Source organism: Lycorma delicatula, chromosome 8, assembly GCF_047948215.1.
Source record: "Lycorma delicatula isolate Av1 chromosome 8, ASM4794821v1, whole genome shotgun sequence".
Lineage (NCBI taxonomy): Eukaryota > Metazoa > Arthropoda > Insecta > Hemiptera > Fulgoridae > Lycorma > Lycorma delicatula.
In genome coordinates this window covers 14,031,229-14,050,824 of record NC_134462.1, presented here as the reverse complement: position 1 = coordinate 14,050,824, position 19,596 = coordinate 14,031,229, and the positions used below count along the sequence as shown (strand labels likewise).

The 19,596-nt window shown below is 33.1% G+C and overlaps 1 protein-coding gene across 7 annotated transcripts in view; it reads right to left on the bottom strand.

Moving 5' to 3' along the window:
• LOC142329602 (uncharacterized) overlaps positions 1 to 19,596 on the bottom strand; it is a 97,211-nt gene that overhangs the window by 36,962 nt on the left and 40,653 nt on the right. For all 7 annotated transcript variants that reach the window (XR_012757529.1, XM_075374318.1, XM_075374314.1 and 4 more), the window contains 2 exons: positions 12,932 to 13,672; positions 1,163 to 1,334 (listed from right to left, as the gene is read on the bottom strand). Coding sequence is in view for 6 of the 7 variants with exons in the window: in XM_075374318.1 (XP_075230433.1) it covers positions 1,163 to 1,334; positions 12,932 to 13,594 (835 nt within the window). In the remaining variant the exon portion in view is untranslated. The remainder of the gene's footprint in view (positions 1 to 1,162; positions 1,335 to 12,931; positions 13,673 to 19,596) is intronic.

Below are 19,596 nucleotides of genomic sequence, written 5' to 3'. Positions count from 1 at the left end.
TATTCTCGAGCTGCAGATTATTTTCATCAATGCAGAATCTCCAAACTCGTCGCTACATATCTGAGATGCTACGTATTATTCTACCACTAATCCGCGTCACACCCCTGTATTCCTGATACACCAGTGCGGACTACGCCCAGGATTACTGTATGTATTCATTTACCTTCATTCACGAGTTCGCATCTTGATATTATTTGTGTGCTACAGGCAAGTTCTATTTTCATTATTTATTACGTTAAAATAGTTATTTTATCATTAAAATTTGTGGAACATTCAGTTCATCATACCTTATACCTTTCGATTTCAAGTTTAGTTTAAAAAAGCATTTATTCACTTAAGTGCAATCATGATAGATGGCTTACCTATTTTACATGTTTAATTATTACGATTTGTTATTGTAATTAACTCTATAATTTATTTTTGTAACTTGTTAATCGCCGAGATTAATTCTTTGCTACTCATGCACTGTATTCATAATACTTCTCGTAAATTAACCTAAAGCAAATTACTCCTGATGTGCAGGTATGTTTTAGGACTTTGTAATTTTTATATTTTCAAGAATGCTTATTTACCAAAATGAACTCTATTTATATTATTACTTATTTTAATGTGATTATATTGTAATTAACGCCTTTTTATACTGAAATTATTGTAATTAATTTTTTCTAAGCTAATGACATCTGTTCATTGCTAATTTTCATATTACAGTATATGTTAGTAGTGCAACTGTTTTCCAGTTCCACTTTCTATTGATGTTATGTTTTAAGTATCTACTTTGAAAATAAGGTGTTTTATGTTCTCTTGTTTTCAGGCTTTGTTACATTGTGTATTTAAAAAATGTATACTCATGTATTTTTTCATTTAACATCATTGTTCATATGTTGATTCAGCTATATGTTAAGTATCATTAAGTTATGTTAATTTCATAATTTCTTTTTATGTTTTAAGGTTATGATTCTAACATAAGTTCATTTGTTTTATTTTCAATAAAGTCCAATTTCTTTTGGCAAATCCTAGCTGTGTGTTTTTTGGTTAACTTTACCCAACACTTATCTAAAGAAAACCTACTATTATAAAAAAATGTCAGAATATATGAAAAAATGCAACATAATAATTGACTAACAGAAAAATAGTATAATAAATACAGTAGATATAAAAATACCTGAATATTCAAAACCGAATTGATGAAGATTACTTAAAGCTCGACCTGTTTCTTCTTGTAATCCAGATATTAATAAATTGGCTTCTTCAATCGCTTTATCTTGTGCCTCTTTTAAAGACATTGAAAGAGCTAATGCTAAATCAATACTAGAACCTTCTCCAGCAGTAGGAAGCTGTTAATATTCAAAACCCATTAACACATAAATATTTACAAAAACATAAATACAATTAATATATTTAAATAACCGAATAAAGTATAACCTGTGCAACTTATTCATCTACTAAACATTTATTATATTTCCACCTATGAAAAACTTACTTTCCCACAGGATTACCAATGTGAATCGGCTATCGTCTGATTTAATACTAGCTGGCCTTGATTGCTGGGTCTTCACCACAATAGATATCCAAAAAAACAAACAATTACTCCTAAGCATTGAAATAATTAATAATAAAGTTTTAAAATAAAATTGTTTTCAATAAACTATTCTTTATTTGAAATAATTGATATAAATTCCTTTCCTGAGTTGAAGTAATGTTATAAGGTGTGATCAAAAATTATGCTTCAGCTGATTTCAAAGTCAAGAGTTCTAAGGTTCAAATCCTAGTTAAGACAGTTACTTTTATATGGATTTGAATACTGGAGCGTGGATACCGGTGTTCTTTGGTAGTAGAGTTTCAATTAACCACACATCTTAGGAATAGTCGATTTGAGATTGTACAAGACTACACTTCATTTACATTAATCAAAATTCATTCAAAATCAAAATCATTGTTGTCTTCTTCAGTACTGCCTGATTCTTCATTACTGCTTTCGAAACATACATTCACAGGTGGCTCAAGAACTGGAATAATTCCACGGTGAGGTACAGGCCTGATTTCAGATAGCAAGAAAGCATATCTTACAGTATGTTTAGATTTTTAAAAATTCCAGACACACTTGTTATACTAACAGTTGGCTACTTGATCCTTTGCTTCACGCCAAACCATATAGGTACACCAAATGGCAAAGCCTTCTGTGTACCTTTTAGCCATCCTCTTAAATATACAGAAAAATTAGTGCATACTATATGAGGAGCCCACCTCTTATCCTGATCACCAATTTTACTCTGAAAGTACACATGATATATTTTTTTAAATAATGGTGTTATGTTTTTTCCATTTGATTTTATGGTAAAATCATCACATACATAACAAAAGGCATCCATATCATTTACACAATTTCAACGCACTATGACATTGCACTATTAACAAACTTAAGGCAACACTGAGACTGAACAAAATTAATTCATTCCTGAATCCTGTGCTTAATACTAACAACACAGCGGTGTTTTCAGCTACATGTTTTGACCTGCATAGACATGATTAATCTTGTCCATGAAGTATCTTTTCAGTATTAGATATGATGTCATAATATGTGACTACAATATGATTTAATTTTTTGTCTAGTATTGTTTACTTATAGTTTACAAATTACGTTAAAGTTAAACGATAAAAAATAAGCTAACAAATTACAATATATGAGCTTAAAATGCTAACTATATGTTGAAAAATGGAAAAAATCTTTTAATTAAAATTAAAACATTTTTCAAATAAGGAGGAGGGTGATAGAAAGATTCTGAGTTCATATTCATTTTCAGCATCAAAAACAGATTAAAATCATGGGTGTTAGGAAACAAAAATTATGTTTATCAATGTAATAAGTATTCAGTTAGGGGAAATACCTTGTTTCAAGAAATAATAACTGAGTGCTTATAGTGATGATCTGATAGCATTATGACAGGAACAAGATGTTTCGAAGATGAATAAATAAATTTAAGTGTATGAATCGGCGCCCACCAACATTATACAACCACCCACAACAAAGCAACAATACAGCATGTTGTATTTTTTGCTGGACTGTAAGGAGTTGTTTGTCTGGTAACTGAACATACGAGGTGTTTGAGAAAAGTAATGAGACTGACTTTTTACTTACCAAAGTTTATTTTTTTCAAACAATATTTTCCCCTTCAAAGTAGTTTCCTTGGACAGCTATACACCGGCGGAGTCGTTCCCACTCATGGTAGCAGCACTGGAAGATTTCAACTGTTAGGGCTTTTAACTGGTCGGTCACAGTCTTTTGAATGTTCTTCAGAGTTCCAAAATGACGTCCTTTTAAGACATGTTTCAATTTTGGGAAAAGGAAAGTCACAAGGACTCAAATCAGGCGAATAGGGAGGTTGAGGAACCGTAGAATGCGTTTTGAGGTAAAAAATTCCCTGTTGGAAATGGCCGTGTGACAGGGGCATTGTCATGATGAAGCATCCACTTGTCTGCAATGTCTGGTCTCACGTGAATCACTCTCTTCCTGAACTTTTCAACGACACGTTTGTAAAACACTTGGATGACAGTTTGTCCTGGAGGAGCAAATTCTTTATGCACGATACCCGTACTGTCAGAAAAGCTTATCAGCAAGGTTTTGATCTTTAATTTGCTTATTCGACATTTTTTCGATCGAGGAGATGACGGTGTGCCACTCTTCGCTTTACCGCTTTGTTTCAGGATCGTACTCAAATATCCAGAATTCATCACCTGTGATCACACGATTGAAGAATTCTTGGTCATTGTCAATCGTCTCAAGAAGATCAACGCAAACGTTTCTTCGATTGTCCTTCTGTTCTGTTGCGAGGTTTTTGGACACCAATTTCGCATGTCCAAATCGTCTGTCAAAATTTGATGTACGGTGAAAGTGTTTAAATTTTAACTGTTCCCTAATCATCCTTATTGTTAAACGACGGTCTGATCTCACAAGAACCCTCACACGCTCAACGTTTTCGTCAGATTTTGAAGTTAAAGGTCTCCCTGAGCGAGGTTGATCTTCAACGTATTCTCGGCCTTCCAACAATGATTTGTGCCAGCGGAAAACTTGTGCTCTTGATAAGCAATGTTCCCCATAGGCCTGTTTAACTTTTCAAAGGTCACACTCACGGATTCCCCAAGTTTAACACAAAACTTGATCGCACAACGTCGCTCTAAATTCCGATGCTCCATTTTCGTAACGCACAACAAAAACACAGCTTCACTGATGGCGCCGTCAAAAATAATGTGTTGGCTGAACGGAGTTCAAACTCGTACTTAGCACGTGGAAGGGATGAACAAACCGGTCTACCACAGACCGGTAGACACAGCGCTACCAGATCGGTCGCAGTGTTACCAATCTCATTACTTTTCTCACACACTTCGTACCTACTCTTCGTCTGTATCTCTTCGTTCAATAATAATTTTGATCGTTTAAAAATATGCTTTGTTTATACTACTATATTTGTAAAATAGAAATAATAAAATTAAAGATGATGTAAAAACTAATATTAAATATTCATCTCTGATAGAATTATATTCATACTTAAACGATTACAGCAAAAGAAGTCCAAGATAATTATGCAATCTTTAAACACGGTTCAATAAACGTCACAAAAATGAAAAAAGAAATAAAAGAAATCAAATAAAAATAGGTAACAACACGATACAAACCTATATTTTACATACTATAGTAAAAATGCTATTTCAAACAGTATATTTTTCTGGCACCGAAGTTTTCCGTCGGGGTGTAAAAAAAAAAATCACGTAACGTATTTCAATTATAAGGAGCAGAGATTTTCTCTCAAATACAGTTGCACACCAAAAACGCTATTTTTTGCCGTCATTATTATTCATATTTATCAACCGTAAGAATGGCGGAGTGGTAGCGTCTTGGCCTTTCATCCGGAAGCCCCGGGTTCGAATCCCATTCAGGCGTGGCATTATTAAGCTACAAAATTTCCATTTCATATTCCCACGCACAAGCGTCGAGTTTATATGGTGAATTAAGTACCGTAAAAAATGCTACAGTATCATCAGAAGACGAGTTCGACGACATTATCGTAAACTCAGATACAATATAAATTAATCGACCGGGTTTGCTTTTGATAATAAAAAAGTCGTATTAGTATAATATCAAATCTCGCGTCGCTTCGGTGAGCTTATGTTAATATTTAATTCGGCAGCCTACAAAAATACATACAGTCTACTTACATACAGGAATATATGTTTATATTATAATGCCGAAAAAAAAACTGTAAATAAATAAAAACTATTGTAATGGTACTATATATATTTGGCTGAAATAAATTTACAAGTAAATAGAACGACTTATTTTAAATGATCGCATTCTTTACATTTAGTTTTGACTTCGATGAGTCATTAACAATAAGTAAGCGCATTACGTAATTTAATATGCGGAAGTTGTTATTTTGATCTCTACTGTCCGACAATCTTATTTCTAAATAACGAGTTTAATATTTACTTGTATCGAAACTATACTTAAACTATAAATAAATGTAATAATAGACTAAATATATAAAGAGCGATTACATTTTCATAATTAACTAAGAGAATATTAATTTTCCATAATGAAACGATACAAAATAAATAAATCACACTACGTATACATAACCTATGTTAGCGTTATATCCAAAACCGATTTTGCTGTACAGCAGAGCAATAACGCAAAAATGTAATGATTAAATTAATAAACTAACCAAAAATAATTAATCAAAAAAGAAAATAAATTTAATAACAAGAGATAAATATTAAAAATTTTAAAAAAACGCGACTGCTGAAAAAAAAAACAGCTCTTTTTGTTCTAGTTTAATTCTACCGTAATTTTGTATTATACAAGCAAATACCCCGTTTGAATTTTGAAAATCGGACGATTGTTTGCAGAGATATTATAAGAATACCCTGTTGGACCTCTCAAGCCAGCAGCTCAGGGGCATCCCGTTTGTTACCGGTGATTGTGATGAACGGTCTAGCCTCGCACGAGGTGCTCGCATCAGCTCATCACTCTAGCCTCACACGGGAAGCCCATAATTAAACAGAGAGCTTTATTAAACAAAAAATTTTTTTAATCTATTTAATATTATTTTATTTAACGTATTTTTAATTGCATTATATTTTGTAATATTACTCATTCGATTGATTTGAATCATTCAGTTGAAACCCAGCTGACACAGTGGTAGAGGGGCTCACAGTTCATTAATTCAATTTATTAAAGTTTGTGCTACAACTGGCAAATCTCCAATACTATATACATATGAATATATACTAATTTTATTTATAAATTAATATATATTCAGATTTATATAACCTATGACACTCCCGCTAACGTAAGGATTTCAACGCAGGGTCATACAACTAAATCGGCTCAGCCGTTGACCTGCTACGGTGAAACAAACATACACCCTAAATACATTACATTCCTTTTTGGCCAGCCGAGTAAAAATACACCTACTGCTAAAAAATCTAACTACAAACTAAATAAATAATACTGCAAAGCTTGTTACGAAGGACTTCCCACTCGACAGACTTATATTTTTAGTGAAGGAAACGCTTAATGCAGGCAACTGAAATTTTTGTAAATGTTAGTTGGCAACCTTGCAATAAGTGTTAGTCAGCTGTTCGATTAATATTTACATAAACATAACCTCTAAAGTCTTAGTTACGACGGCGTGTCAGCTCGAAGAAAGTACTTTTGAAGAACGGCGTTCAGTGATCCGATTTTTATTTTCAGAAAGTGTACAACCGTCAGAAATATTCTCTCGAACGAACAAACAATACGGCAGTAGCTGCATGAACCGTGCGAAGTTTTACGCGTGGGTGGAAAAGTTTAAAAGCGGCCGCAAACGTCTGACCGACGAGCACCGTTCCGGGTGTCCGATAACAGTGCCAACCTCGGCGTTAGATTCTCGCATTGATTCGCTTATCCAAGAAGACCGACGACTTACAGTTAAACAAACTGCTGAAAAATGTCGAGTAAGTGTTAGCACAACTCATTCGATCATTCAAAACAAACTGAATTACCGTAAGACTTGTGCAAGTTGGGTTCCCGCAGAGCTTACCGTTTATCACAAAGGCGAGAGATTTCGCATTTGCACTGAACTCAAGATTCGTATCAATAACGAAGGTGACGCACTTTCGACAGGATTTTAATCTGTAATGAAACTTGAATACATCATTTAGAGCCGGGATCCAAGCGTCAAAGGATACAGTGTAAACATCTTGAATTTCTTGTCCGTAAGAAATTCAAATCGCAACCGTCGACTGATAAGGTCATGTTAACTATCTTTTGGGAATGCCCGCGGTCCGATTTTCTGTGATTATCTGGAAGAGCAATACACTATCAACAGCCTATACTACTCAGCCACGATTGAGAACAAAGTCAAGTCCGCGTCGAAGAGGAAATATCCGGGATGGCAGAGGAAAGGCAACGCTCGACCTCATTCGGCACAACTGACGCTGGAAGCTATTGGCAAAGCGGGTAGGGAGCTACTACCTCATCCTCCTTACAGCCGTGACATTGCCCCTTCCGATTTTTATCTCTTTGGAAAGAAGCAAAGCTTCTTTCATCGGAGAAATCAAGAAAAAAGTAACTGGCTTCGAGATCAAGGGAAAGAATCCTTCGCTGAGAGGATACGACTCGTAAAAAGATCCAGAGAAAGAAATTGTTGGGGATTACGTGGAAAAGTAGACAAAAAAATTGTATTTATTTAATAAACCATTTTTGTTATACACCTATTTGTCTGTTTAATTACCGAGTGACCCTCGTACATAACCAAAGCGACATTTTAATGTAATGGACTCATCTAATTAGTAAAAGAAGTGGCTTTAGTCCATTTTCTTTATTTTTGTTGAAACAACAAAAACTAGAAAAAAAAGGTTATTTGCTCCAACCCTTCGTATATATATGAATAAGACCAAATACCAGCGACAAATACCCGAGGTGAAAAGATTACCTACTCTTTTGAGTAAAATTTTAAGATACGAGAACCCGTGACTTACGAATGTTTCTCCTCTTCCTTTTCACCGAAATCGAATGGCTTAATGCTCAACACTAGAAAATGTATAATATCAAATTTCAACCGAACCGGCTGAAATCCCATCTGGAGAGATCAAGCAAAAGCACGTCATATTCCTTTCGGAATTTTTCAATGCTAATATTGTCCTTTTTTTGTCAAGATGGGTCATGAGACGTCTAAATTACAAATATAGCGGGGTATGCAAAACTTGACTCGATCGGCATACTTTCCCTTAAATAGTATATTGTATAACTACATTAACTCAGCGTCAAATAATGGGCAGGCAGGAGTAGGTTTCGTGATGAACAAGAAGATAGGGAGGAGAGTGGAGTATTTCAAAACGCATAGCGATAGAATCATTGTAATAAGGATAAAATCAAAACCTAAACCGACAACGATTGTTAACGTCTATATGCCTACAAGCGCCCATGATGATGATGAGGTAGAGTGTGTATACGAAGAGATTGATGAAGCAATTAAACACGTAAAAGGAGATGAAAATTTAATAATAGTTGGAGATTGGAATGCAAGCATTGGAGAAGGCAAGGAAGGAAATATAGTGGGTGAATACGGGCTGGGCAAAAGGAATGAAAGAGGGGACCGACTTATAGAGTTTTGCACGAAGTATAATTTAGTAATTGCCAACACCCAATTTAAAAATCATAATAGAAGAATATACACTTGGAAAAAGCCAGGCGATACTGCAAGGTATCAGATAGATTATATCATGGTTAAGCAAAGATTTAGAAATCAACTCGTTGACTGCAAAACTTAACCTGGAGCAGACATTGATAGCGACCATAATTTGGTGATAATGAAATGTAGATTGGGGTTTAAAAACCTGAAGAAAAGGTGTCAGATGAATCGGTGGAATTTAGAGAAGCTTGAGGAAGAGGAGGTAAGAAGATTTTGGAGGAGGACATCGCAAGAGGTCTGAGTAAAAAAAGATAAGGTAGAAAATGTAGAAGAAGAATGGGAGAATGTTAAAAAGGAAATTCTTAAATCAGCAGAAGCAAACTTAGGCGGAATAAAGAGAAATGGTAGAAAACCTTGGGTTTCAGACGATATATTGCAGCTGATGGATGAACGTACAAAATATAAGAATGATAGTGATGAAGAAAGTAAAAGGAACTATCGGCAATTAAGAAATGCTATAAACAGGAAGTGCAAACTGGCAAAAGAAGAGTGGATTAAAGAAAAGTGTTCAGAAGTGGAAAGAGAAATGAACATTGGTAAAATAGACGGAGCATACAGGAAAGTTAAGGAAAATTTTGGGGTACATAAATTAAAATTTAATAATGTTATAAACAAAGGTGGTACACCGATATATAATATGAAAGGCAAAGTCGATAGGTGGGTGAAATATATTGAAGAGTTACACGGAGGAAATGAATTAGAAAATGGTGTTAGAGAGGAAGTCGAAGAGGGTGAAAGAGGAGAAACTTTACTGAGATCTGAATTTAAGAGAGCATTAAAAGATTTAAATGGCAGAAAGGCTCCTGGAATAGACGGAATACCTGTAGAATTACTGCGCAGTGCAGGTGAGGAAGCGATTGATAGATTATACAAACTGGTGTGTAATATTTATGAAAATGGGGAATTTCCATCAGACTTCAAAAAAAGTGTTATAGTTATGATACCAAAGAAAGCAGTGGCAGATAAATGTGAAGAATACAGAACAATTAGTTTAACTAGTCATGCATCAAAAATCTTAACTAGAATTTTATACAGAAGAATTGAGAGGAGAGTGGAAGAAGTGTTAGGAGAAGACCAATTTGGTTTCAGGAAAAGTATAGGGACAAGGGAAGCAATTTTAGGCCTCAGATTAATAGTGGAAGGAAGATTAAAGAAAAACAAACCAACATACTTGGCGTTTATAGACCTAGAAAAAGCTTTCGATAACGTAGACTGGAATAAAATGTTCAGCATTTTAAAAAAATTAGGGTTCAAATACAGAGATAGAAGAACAATTGCTAACATGTACAGGAACCAAACAGCAACAATAACAATTGAACATAAGAAAGAAGCCCTAATAAGAAAGGGAGTCCGATAAGGATGTTCCCTATCTCCGTTATTTTTTAATCTTTACATGGAACTAGCAGTTAATGATGTTAAAGAACAATTTAGATTCGGAGTAACAGTACAAGGTGAAAAGATAAAGATGCTACGATTTGCTGATGATATAGTAATTCTAGCCGAGAGTAAAAAGGATTTAGAAGAAACAATGAACGGCATAGATGAAGTCCTACGCAAGAACTATCGCATGAAAATAAACAAGAACAAAACAAAAGTAATGAAATGTAGTAGAAATAACAAAGATGGACCGCTGAATGTGAAAATAGGAGGAGAAAAGATTATGGAGGTAGAAGAATTTTGTTATTTGGGAAGTAAAATTACTAAAGATGGACGAAGCAGGAGCGATATAAAATGCCGAATAGCACAAGCTAAACGAGCCTTCAGTAAGAAATATAATTTGTTTACATCAAAAATTAATTTAAATGTCAGGAAAAGATTTTTGAAAGTGTATGTTTGGAGTGTCGCTTTATATGGAAGTGAAACTTGGACAATCGGAGTATCTGAGAAGAAAAGATTAGAAGCTTTTGAAATGTGGTGCTATAGGAGAATGTTAAAAAACAGATGGGTGGATAAAGTGACAAATGAAGAGGTATTGCGGCAAATAGATGAAGAAAGTAGCATTTGGAAAAATATAGTTAAAAGAAGAGACAGACTTATAGGCCACATACTAAGGCATCCTGGAATAGTCGCTTTAATATTGGAAGGACAGGTAGAAGGGAAAAATTGTGTAGGCAGGCCACGTTTGGAGTATGTAAAACTTATTGTTGGGGATGTAGGATGTAGAGGTTATACTGAAATGAAACGACTAGCACTAGATAGGGAATCTTGGAGAGCTGCATCAAACCAGTCAAATGACTGAAGACAAAAAAAAAATAACTACAGAGCCGGTAGAGTAAAAAGATAAGTAATCTTAGTAAAATTTCTACTAAACACTATATAGTGTTTAGATAACCCCACATAAATATGAGAACACAGAAAACGGATGCGGTTAAGCGATGAAGCCACAATTTAGAAAGAAATTGAAAACTTCCTGCACTAGAATTAATTTACTACTGCAATTGCAAGAAAACACTTTTATAATTTCTTAATTTTTATTTTTCCGTCTAGATAGCACTATAGCAGAGCTCTAGAAGGGAAAGTATTGCAATCGCTCCAATTTCAGCATATGCGGTTTTCACCGGATCTTGACGATCTGATACCTAAGGAACTCAAAAAACCGAATGGAAATTTAACGGATGTTAATGTTCGTATGTACGCGTACGGTCTCTAGATCACCTTATATCTACAGAACTACTGGACCGATTTTGGCAAACTTAGGCAATTACTTCTATAAGTGGAGTAATGATGCCTTTAAATTTTCTACTTAAAATGTCAAGGGGGTGAGGTTGTAGAACAAGGTCACCCTCATTATCTCAAGATTTCGCCTAATTAATGTCACATTTTTCTTTGGCACATCTGTTAACGATTAAAAAATAACAATATTTGAGAAAAAAACTTTGGCAAAATCGCACCCACAGCAAAAAATGTTCCTAAACTACTGCTATAATGTGACGTCACATGTGGGCGATAAAATTAAATAATGAATAATATTTAAAGCGTAAAAAAGTAACTCGGTCTGGCTGGGCCTCGCAATCGATCGCCCGGTTCGACTCGGTACATGGTGAGCTAAGTCGCTCGGCTACACCAGTGTGCTCACCGTACAAACGAAATTTGTTCTATCTAAGCTGATCTAAGCTGTGAAATTAGTGAAATAGTTTAGTGCCGACCGTCGCCGTCGCCGCTAGTACCGCCGCACTCGCGCGAATTTAAATAAAATGACAAATATTTTTAATTAAGTTGTATGTGTATGTGTGTAAGCCCTGAATAAAAAAAGACAGGAAAATTGAATTACAACTGGCAATTGTAATCCTTTGTATATTTTATAAACTATCGATTTTAGAATATCGTTTAATCGATTAGGGGACATAATAATTGGATATAAAAGAACTTTTAACTTGCAAAAAGAACAGAATTAATAAGCATATCGTATTGGATACACTATTTAGAGATAAAGTGTTCTAACTCGGCTATAACTTCCTCAAATAATAAATCGTGTTTAATTTTGTCTTCTAAATCGTAGATACGTTCTGTCACTTGGGAACGCGGCTTTAACCGAGTGACGAGAAAGTCCTACAACTGTGTTGTCAGCTTTTTTAACAAATGTTAAATTATTTTTAGACCTAACTATTTTTAAGGTATCATATGCTATTTTTCCTTATATTCGATCCAGTACAAACTAGCATTTAACGATTGCTGTTTAATTCTTAAAAATAATAAAGAGACATCATTTCATTATTTTTCACAATATTAAATCTAAAAGACATATAAAAGTTATATCACTGAGAATAGAAGATGCATTACATTCCATAAGCCACGTGTGTTGCCTATCGCTAGATTCCGTTTTTTTTTGTTGTTTTTTTTTATCGCTAGATTCCAGGAAAACCCACTGTGTAAAAGAATGTAATGCAGCTGCAGCCTTTGTCTCTTTATTTTAATTGTAATAATAATAATTATTTAGTATTACTTAAGATCTCTCCACGTACGGATATATTTTTTAATGTACTCGTTCGTTAAATTTTTAACGTCCTATTTTAGGTAATTAATTACATTATTAGCATATACGCCGGATGAATAATTGTACAATATTAATCGGGTAAATGCAATTATTTTTAAAATATTAATTGAAATAAATAAATGTTCCTTTTTTTTAAAACGAGAACATCTTTGTGTTTTAATCATAACTTATATATATTATTAAAAAAAAAATTATAAAAATAAAAAACCTTTCTCTTTGAAGATTTCTTCTTAGGTGCGACCTTTTCCGGTACGATAGGTAAGCCGATCGCTTCTCTTTCTTTATCTTGTTTCCACTGTAATTTAAGCACATCGAACAACTGTTGGGGAGATAATTTTTTTTTAACATAACAGCTTTTAATATGAGAAACAATTTTATCGTCAATTTTTAGGCACAAAGGACACTTGTTAGAATTAAGTAAATGATCTAAATTAAATGTATCTTCCTGTGAAAACACTTGAGCGTTACTATCGACAACGGAAGCTTCTTCATTACCGTCATCATTATCATTATCATTATTATATGTAACTAACTGCCTATCGACACTATCGCAATTTTTTTCCTTTTTATAAAAAAAAACTTTGGTTTTACAACTACTACTATTTTTACTTTTAAATAAAACTGTTTCGTCAGTTTTTAATCGTTTTTTACGCGAAATTTTTCTGTCCTTAAAGAGTTCATCACTAGAATCCAGAGTTTCATTTTTATCCCGACTATTTACACTACCGCTATCACCATCGTCATCATCGCAGTCATCTTCACTGCCATTACCTTCAGTTTCATTTTCATCAACGATACGCGACGTCAATGGTAAATTATTATCACTTAAAACTGTTAAACTGGATAATTTAATTTTATTAATTTTACTCATCTCGATGTTACTTATATAACAAAAATTTTAATATTTAAAATCAATCCATTTTTCTGTATTTCACGTTCATTCAGAAACCTAAAACAAAAGAAAATACAAAAAATTATTTTAATTATTATTTAACAATAAATTTTTAACATTATAAAAATAATAAAATTTATTACATTATCGATAATTACACTTAGATAAAAAAAGCACAAGATTTCCAAATTATTAGAATAAATGGTAAATTATTTTATCTACAGCTGTATTATAGCGTTTGAATTACGCGGCTGGAACCTGTATCATAATGAGGATCATTATGAAATAGATTTTCATTATTATGACACGCAGTTCAACCTATCAAAGCCTACTTTTTTGAAACACTGACCAAAGAAGTATTGATTAATCTAATCTATAAGCTGTTTTTACTTTGATTTTAATCCGATTTAATAATTAGCAAGCAGAGGTTAATTTGAAAGTACACCGGTAGATAACTAAGTTTCTACATTACACTGTAATACGACAAATTCTGAGGAAGAAAATGTCTTCATTCACACCTATCGATATTAAAGAAAAGGCAGAACTATAAACCTACTGCCACAGAAATGCATTGTTTTTTGAAAAATTATTAAAAAAATATTCCGTAAACAATGTATTCTAACACCGATTTAAATCAATAGTCCCAATATATTCTCACCCGTAGAAAAAATACAGTAACTCTCTACAACGACCGGTAATGCAACCTTGCAAGTTTACGGCACTCGCCAAGGCTCGTGTCCTTTCTTTTTCTGTTTAGTCTCGTAAACCACCGTAAGTTATTACTTCGGAGGATTAATGAAGATGATATGTACGAATATAAATGAAGTGTAGTCTTGTACAGTCTCGGGTCGACCGTTCCTAACGTGTGTTGTTAATTGAAACCCAACCACCAAAGAACACCGGTATCCACGATCTAGTGTGCAAATCCGTGTAAAAGTTAACTGCTTTTACTGGGATTTGTACCTTAGAACTCTCGATTTCGAATCGTTTCCAACCTCGTGTTCTACCGTTCTTCGCACGGCACGCTTGCATTAATGATTATCATTATAGGCACTTTGCAAACATACTTTGCATTGTGAATACGTCATCACCATTTTTTATTTACTGGTTTTTAATTTTTAAACGATTTCAGTAAAAGAAGGATATTCTCAATTAGATTTTTTTTACGTACGTTAAGTTTTACCCTTTACCGGATTGAAGGATAGAGATGTTTTATAGAGCAAGTTCATCTGATAATCCAATTTGTATGTGTTCCCGGTACAATTAACATGAAAAATTTTATTAAAACATTAACGGTTTGAAGAGATATTTTTATAATCACTGCTTAGTATCGATTAAACATATTAATATTTAATCTGATACCGTTCAGATATGCAATGTACTTATCATTAAAAACTCAAGAAAATTTAGGGTAAAAAAAATAAATATTAGTTATAATAATACTCGTAATATTTATTATTCTTTTTATCCTAAACTAAGATCTTATATAAACTAAAAGCTCTTCATCTAGAGCTCTTTAGTAGCTCTAGATAAACAACTTCGTTTACAAGGTTTTTAGTTGTAAACTAAAATCGTTGTAAACGAGTAGACCGGTTTCGAACACGTGCCCAATTCACAACATTTTCACACTTTCACAAGCTACAGCTCCAAAACGGTAAGTCGTACAAGAAAATTGTTTAAATAAAAGTTGTGTTTTTTTTTAGATTAACAACTTTTCCAAATGCAATACAGACGAAAACCAATTTTTTCCGGTGAAAAAACTGAAAAAACACGTTTTTTACTACTTCACCACCTAGTATTTCAATTTCAAATTATACGGCATAACTTCAAGGACATTAATTGTAGAGGGATGTCCTCTACATTTTTTGTTTGAAAACTTTTCAACGAGAAAAACGCATTTCAAAAACTTTTGAGTTTTTCAAAAATCTATGGGAGGAGGATGTTAAATATCTGGAGTTAAGCTTCCCTCATCACCCCTAACATATGGAAAAAACTTCAATCGGTAGGTAAGGATTTTCAAATAAAAATACAAATTGACTGTACTATAAATTACTGTATTGTTTTCTTGTATTTATTCATATTAACTGTTTTTTATACTCATTGAGGATTATCAATTGGATGATCCTATTTCGAGGAATAGTCTTGTCGTAAGACTTTTTATTATAATATCAGTAAGAAAACCGATTGTACATAAACAAATTCAGCAAAAAAAAAAAAAAAAATCGTTTCGTAGACATATTCGTATTTTATATAAAAAATAAAAGTAAAATAATAATAAATATTTAAAATAAAAAAAAATAGATTTTTTTTTTTGCAATTGTATCTAAATACAGACAATTTTGATGATAAAACGTCATCTGATCAAAGGATTCGACCGGCAGCCAAACTTTTTACAACAAATTTTGATTTTTTTTTCAATTATACGTTGTTTAATAACGCATAATTTTTAAGATAGAAAAAAATCATTCGATGAATGGAATTTGATTAATTCGGACCCAATTTTTTTTACTGGAACTTTCCATCTTTTTCGCAATCGAACTCTAAATAATGTATAATTATGCAATTAATATTTAAAAAAAGTATTTAAAAATATTTAAAAGCCAGTGATTCTTTGTATGCACTAAACTAATGGTCTCATATGCGTAGTATTTCATACACCGATCAGTCGCTTTGTATCGCCATAATGAAATTTAAAAAAGAGGAAAAACTGCCTCTGTCAAAAGAATGAAGGAGTCAATTTTATATAAAACGGTGTAATTTCAGGGGCTCGGTATACTGATGTTCAGTAAAATATTCGGTTTGCAACGAGGAAACCCCACCGCTTAGAATTCTTAGAAACCCCACGTCATAGAATTCTTATTAATTTCTAAAGTGGCCGTGTATCTTTCAAGAGTGACTTACGTAAAATATATTGACTTGTTCTAAATATCTTGTGGTAGCTAACAAACACCCTCTTGCATAAAAAAAATATGTTTTTACTCTTATTTTACGGTTTGTACTTTCCTAGATTCAGCTCTACCGTTACCACAGAAGCGTAAACTATGAAGGGAAAGTACATCTGCCAAAATTCTGTGTATCGACGTTTTCGTAAATGACGACGTTGCCGATAATAACACCAAAGAAATCGTAGAAATATCCGGAAGATTTGTTTATACCAATTTTGGCCTACATGCTGATTATTATCACCGGACCGGCTCGACATAAATCATTTGAACACGCCATTCTATTGATTATATTTAACTTTAGATGAGATTTAAAAAAGGAGAGGTACTGTTTACGGTTTTGAATTTTTGACTTTTTGTATAGCCGTCGTACAAAATTGTGCTTTTAGTATAATGAATTTACTTACCAAATTATTTAAAATTCATTATACATATATATACGAAAGGTAAAGTCGATAGATGGGTGGAATATATTGAAGAGTTATACGGAGGAAATGAATTAGAAAATGGTGTTATAGAGGAAGAAGAGGAAGTTGAGGAGGATGAAATGGGAGAAACAATACTGAGATCTGAATTTAAGAGAGCATTAAAAGATTTAAATGGCAGAAAGGCTCCTGGAATAGATGGAATACCTGTAGAATTACTGCGCAGTGCAGGTGAGGAAGCGATTGATAGATTATACAAACTGGTGTGTAATATTTATGAAAATGGGGAATTTCCATCAGACTTCAAAAAATGTGTTATAGTTATGATACCAAAGAAAGCAGGGGCAGATAAATGTGAAGAATACAGAACAATTAGTTTAACTAGTCATGCATCAAAAATCTTAACTAGAATTTTATACAGAAGAATTGAGAGGAGAGTGGAAGAAGTGTTAGGAGAAGACCAATTTGGTTTCAGGAAAAGTATAGGGACAAGGAAAGCAATTTTAGGCCTCAGATTAATAGTAGAAGGAAGATTAAAGAAAAACAAACCAACATACTTGGCGTTTATAGACCTAGAAAAGGCTTTCGATAACGTAGACTGGAATAAAATGTTCAGCATTTAAAAAAAATTAGGGTTCAAATACAGAGATAGAAGAACAATTGCTAACATGTACAGGAACCAAACAGCAACAATAACAATTGAAGAACATAAGAAAGAAGCCCAAATAAGAAAGGGAGTCCGACAAGGATGTTCCCTATCTCCGTTACTTTTTAATCTTTACATGGAACTAGCAGTTAATGATGTTAAAGAACAATTTAGATTCGGAGTAACAGTACAAGGTGAAAAGATAAAGATGCTACGATTTGCTGATGATATAGTAATTCTAGCCGAGAGTAAAAAGGATTTAGAAGAAACAATGAACGGCATAGATGAAGTCCTACCCAAGAACTATCGCGTGAAAATAAACAAGAACAAAACAAAAGTAATGAAATGTAGTAGAAATAACAAAGATGGACCGCTGAATGTGAAAATAGGAGGAGAAAAGATTATGGAGGTAGAAGAATTTTGTTATTTGGGAAGTAAAATTACTAAAGATGGACGAAGCAGGAGCGATATAAAATGCCGAATAGCACAAGCTAAACGAGCCTTCAGTAAGAAATATAATTTGTTTACATCAAAAATTAATTTAAATGTCAGGAAAAGATTTTTGAAAGTGTATGTTTGGAGTGTCGCTTTATATGGAAGTGAAACTTGGACAATCGGAGTATCTGAGAAGAAAAGATTAGAAGCTTTAGAAATGTGGTGCTATAGGAGAATGTTAAAAATCAGATGGGTGGATAAAGTGACAAATGAAGAGGTATTGCGGCAAATAGATGAAGAAAGAAGCATTTGGAAAAATATAGTTAAAAGAAGAGACAGACTTATAGGTCACATACTAAGGCATCCTGGAATAGTCGCTTTAATATTGGAAGGACATGTAGAAGGGAAAAATTGTGTAGGCAGGCCACGTTTGGAGTATGTAAAACAAATTGTTGGGGATGTAGGATGTAGAGGGTATACTGAAATGAAACGACTAGCACTAGATAGGGAATCTTGGAGAGCTGCATCAAACCAGTCAAATGACTGAAGACAAAAAAAAAAAAAAAATACATATGTATATATATATATATATATATATATGGTTAGACTAATTTTTTTTAAATAGTGGAGGACATGATATGACTTCCAGTTTTACTTCCTTCTACTAAGTAATGGAAGTACTGTGATCGCGAAAAATTTCGGTTTTCAGATTTTAACGGAAATATCCATTTTGACCATCCCTGAATCCATTTTGATTAGTTTCGGCGTGACGTTTGTACGTGCGTACATTTCGCATAACTCAAAAACGATTAGCCGTATGATGTGGAAATTTTGGATTTAGGACTGTTGTAACATCTAGCTGTGTACCTCCCCTTTTGATTACAATCGACTAAACCTAAAGTGTCCAAAATCCTTCAAAATTTGGAATTTGGACTTTTTCTTAACCGCAGAAATAAGCTCTCATTGAGGGCTTTTCAACGATATATCATACGGGTACTTAGTTTCATCGGTTCCAGAGTTATAGATAAATAAAAGTTTAATTAATGAAATATTTGGATCTTACGAAGGAAGGCACATCGGTTCGAATCGGACTTCAATCTCCTTTTCTTTTTTAATTTTTTTTTTTAATTTAAATAAATTGATTTATTAATCATTATTAACCCGCGATTTAAAAAATGTTTTACAATAAATAACTATTCAATCATAACAATAAACAAAAATATATATAAAAAATCTGAAGCTATTAGTGAAATGAAATTTTATGTAGTTTTAAAAATGTGTATAAGTAATTTAATAGGCGCTATTATATACGTGTATATGCAACAGATTTGGTGAAAAATCTGATTTAATATTAATTAAAAATTATAATTTAGAATCGTATTAATTTTGGATTTGCTAGTTTAATTTCTGTTTGATTTTATTTAATTATTGGGTATTTCTGTTTAATTTTATCTACGTTAAAGTTAATTACAGAGCGACTGAAAAACAGACCCTAACAATAAAAACATATACACTGAGGCATACGCGCCCGAT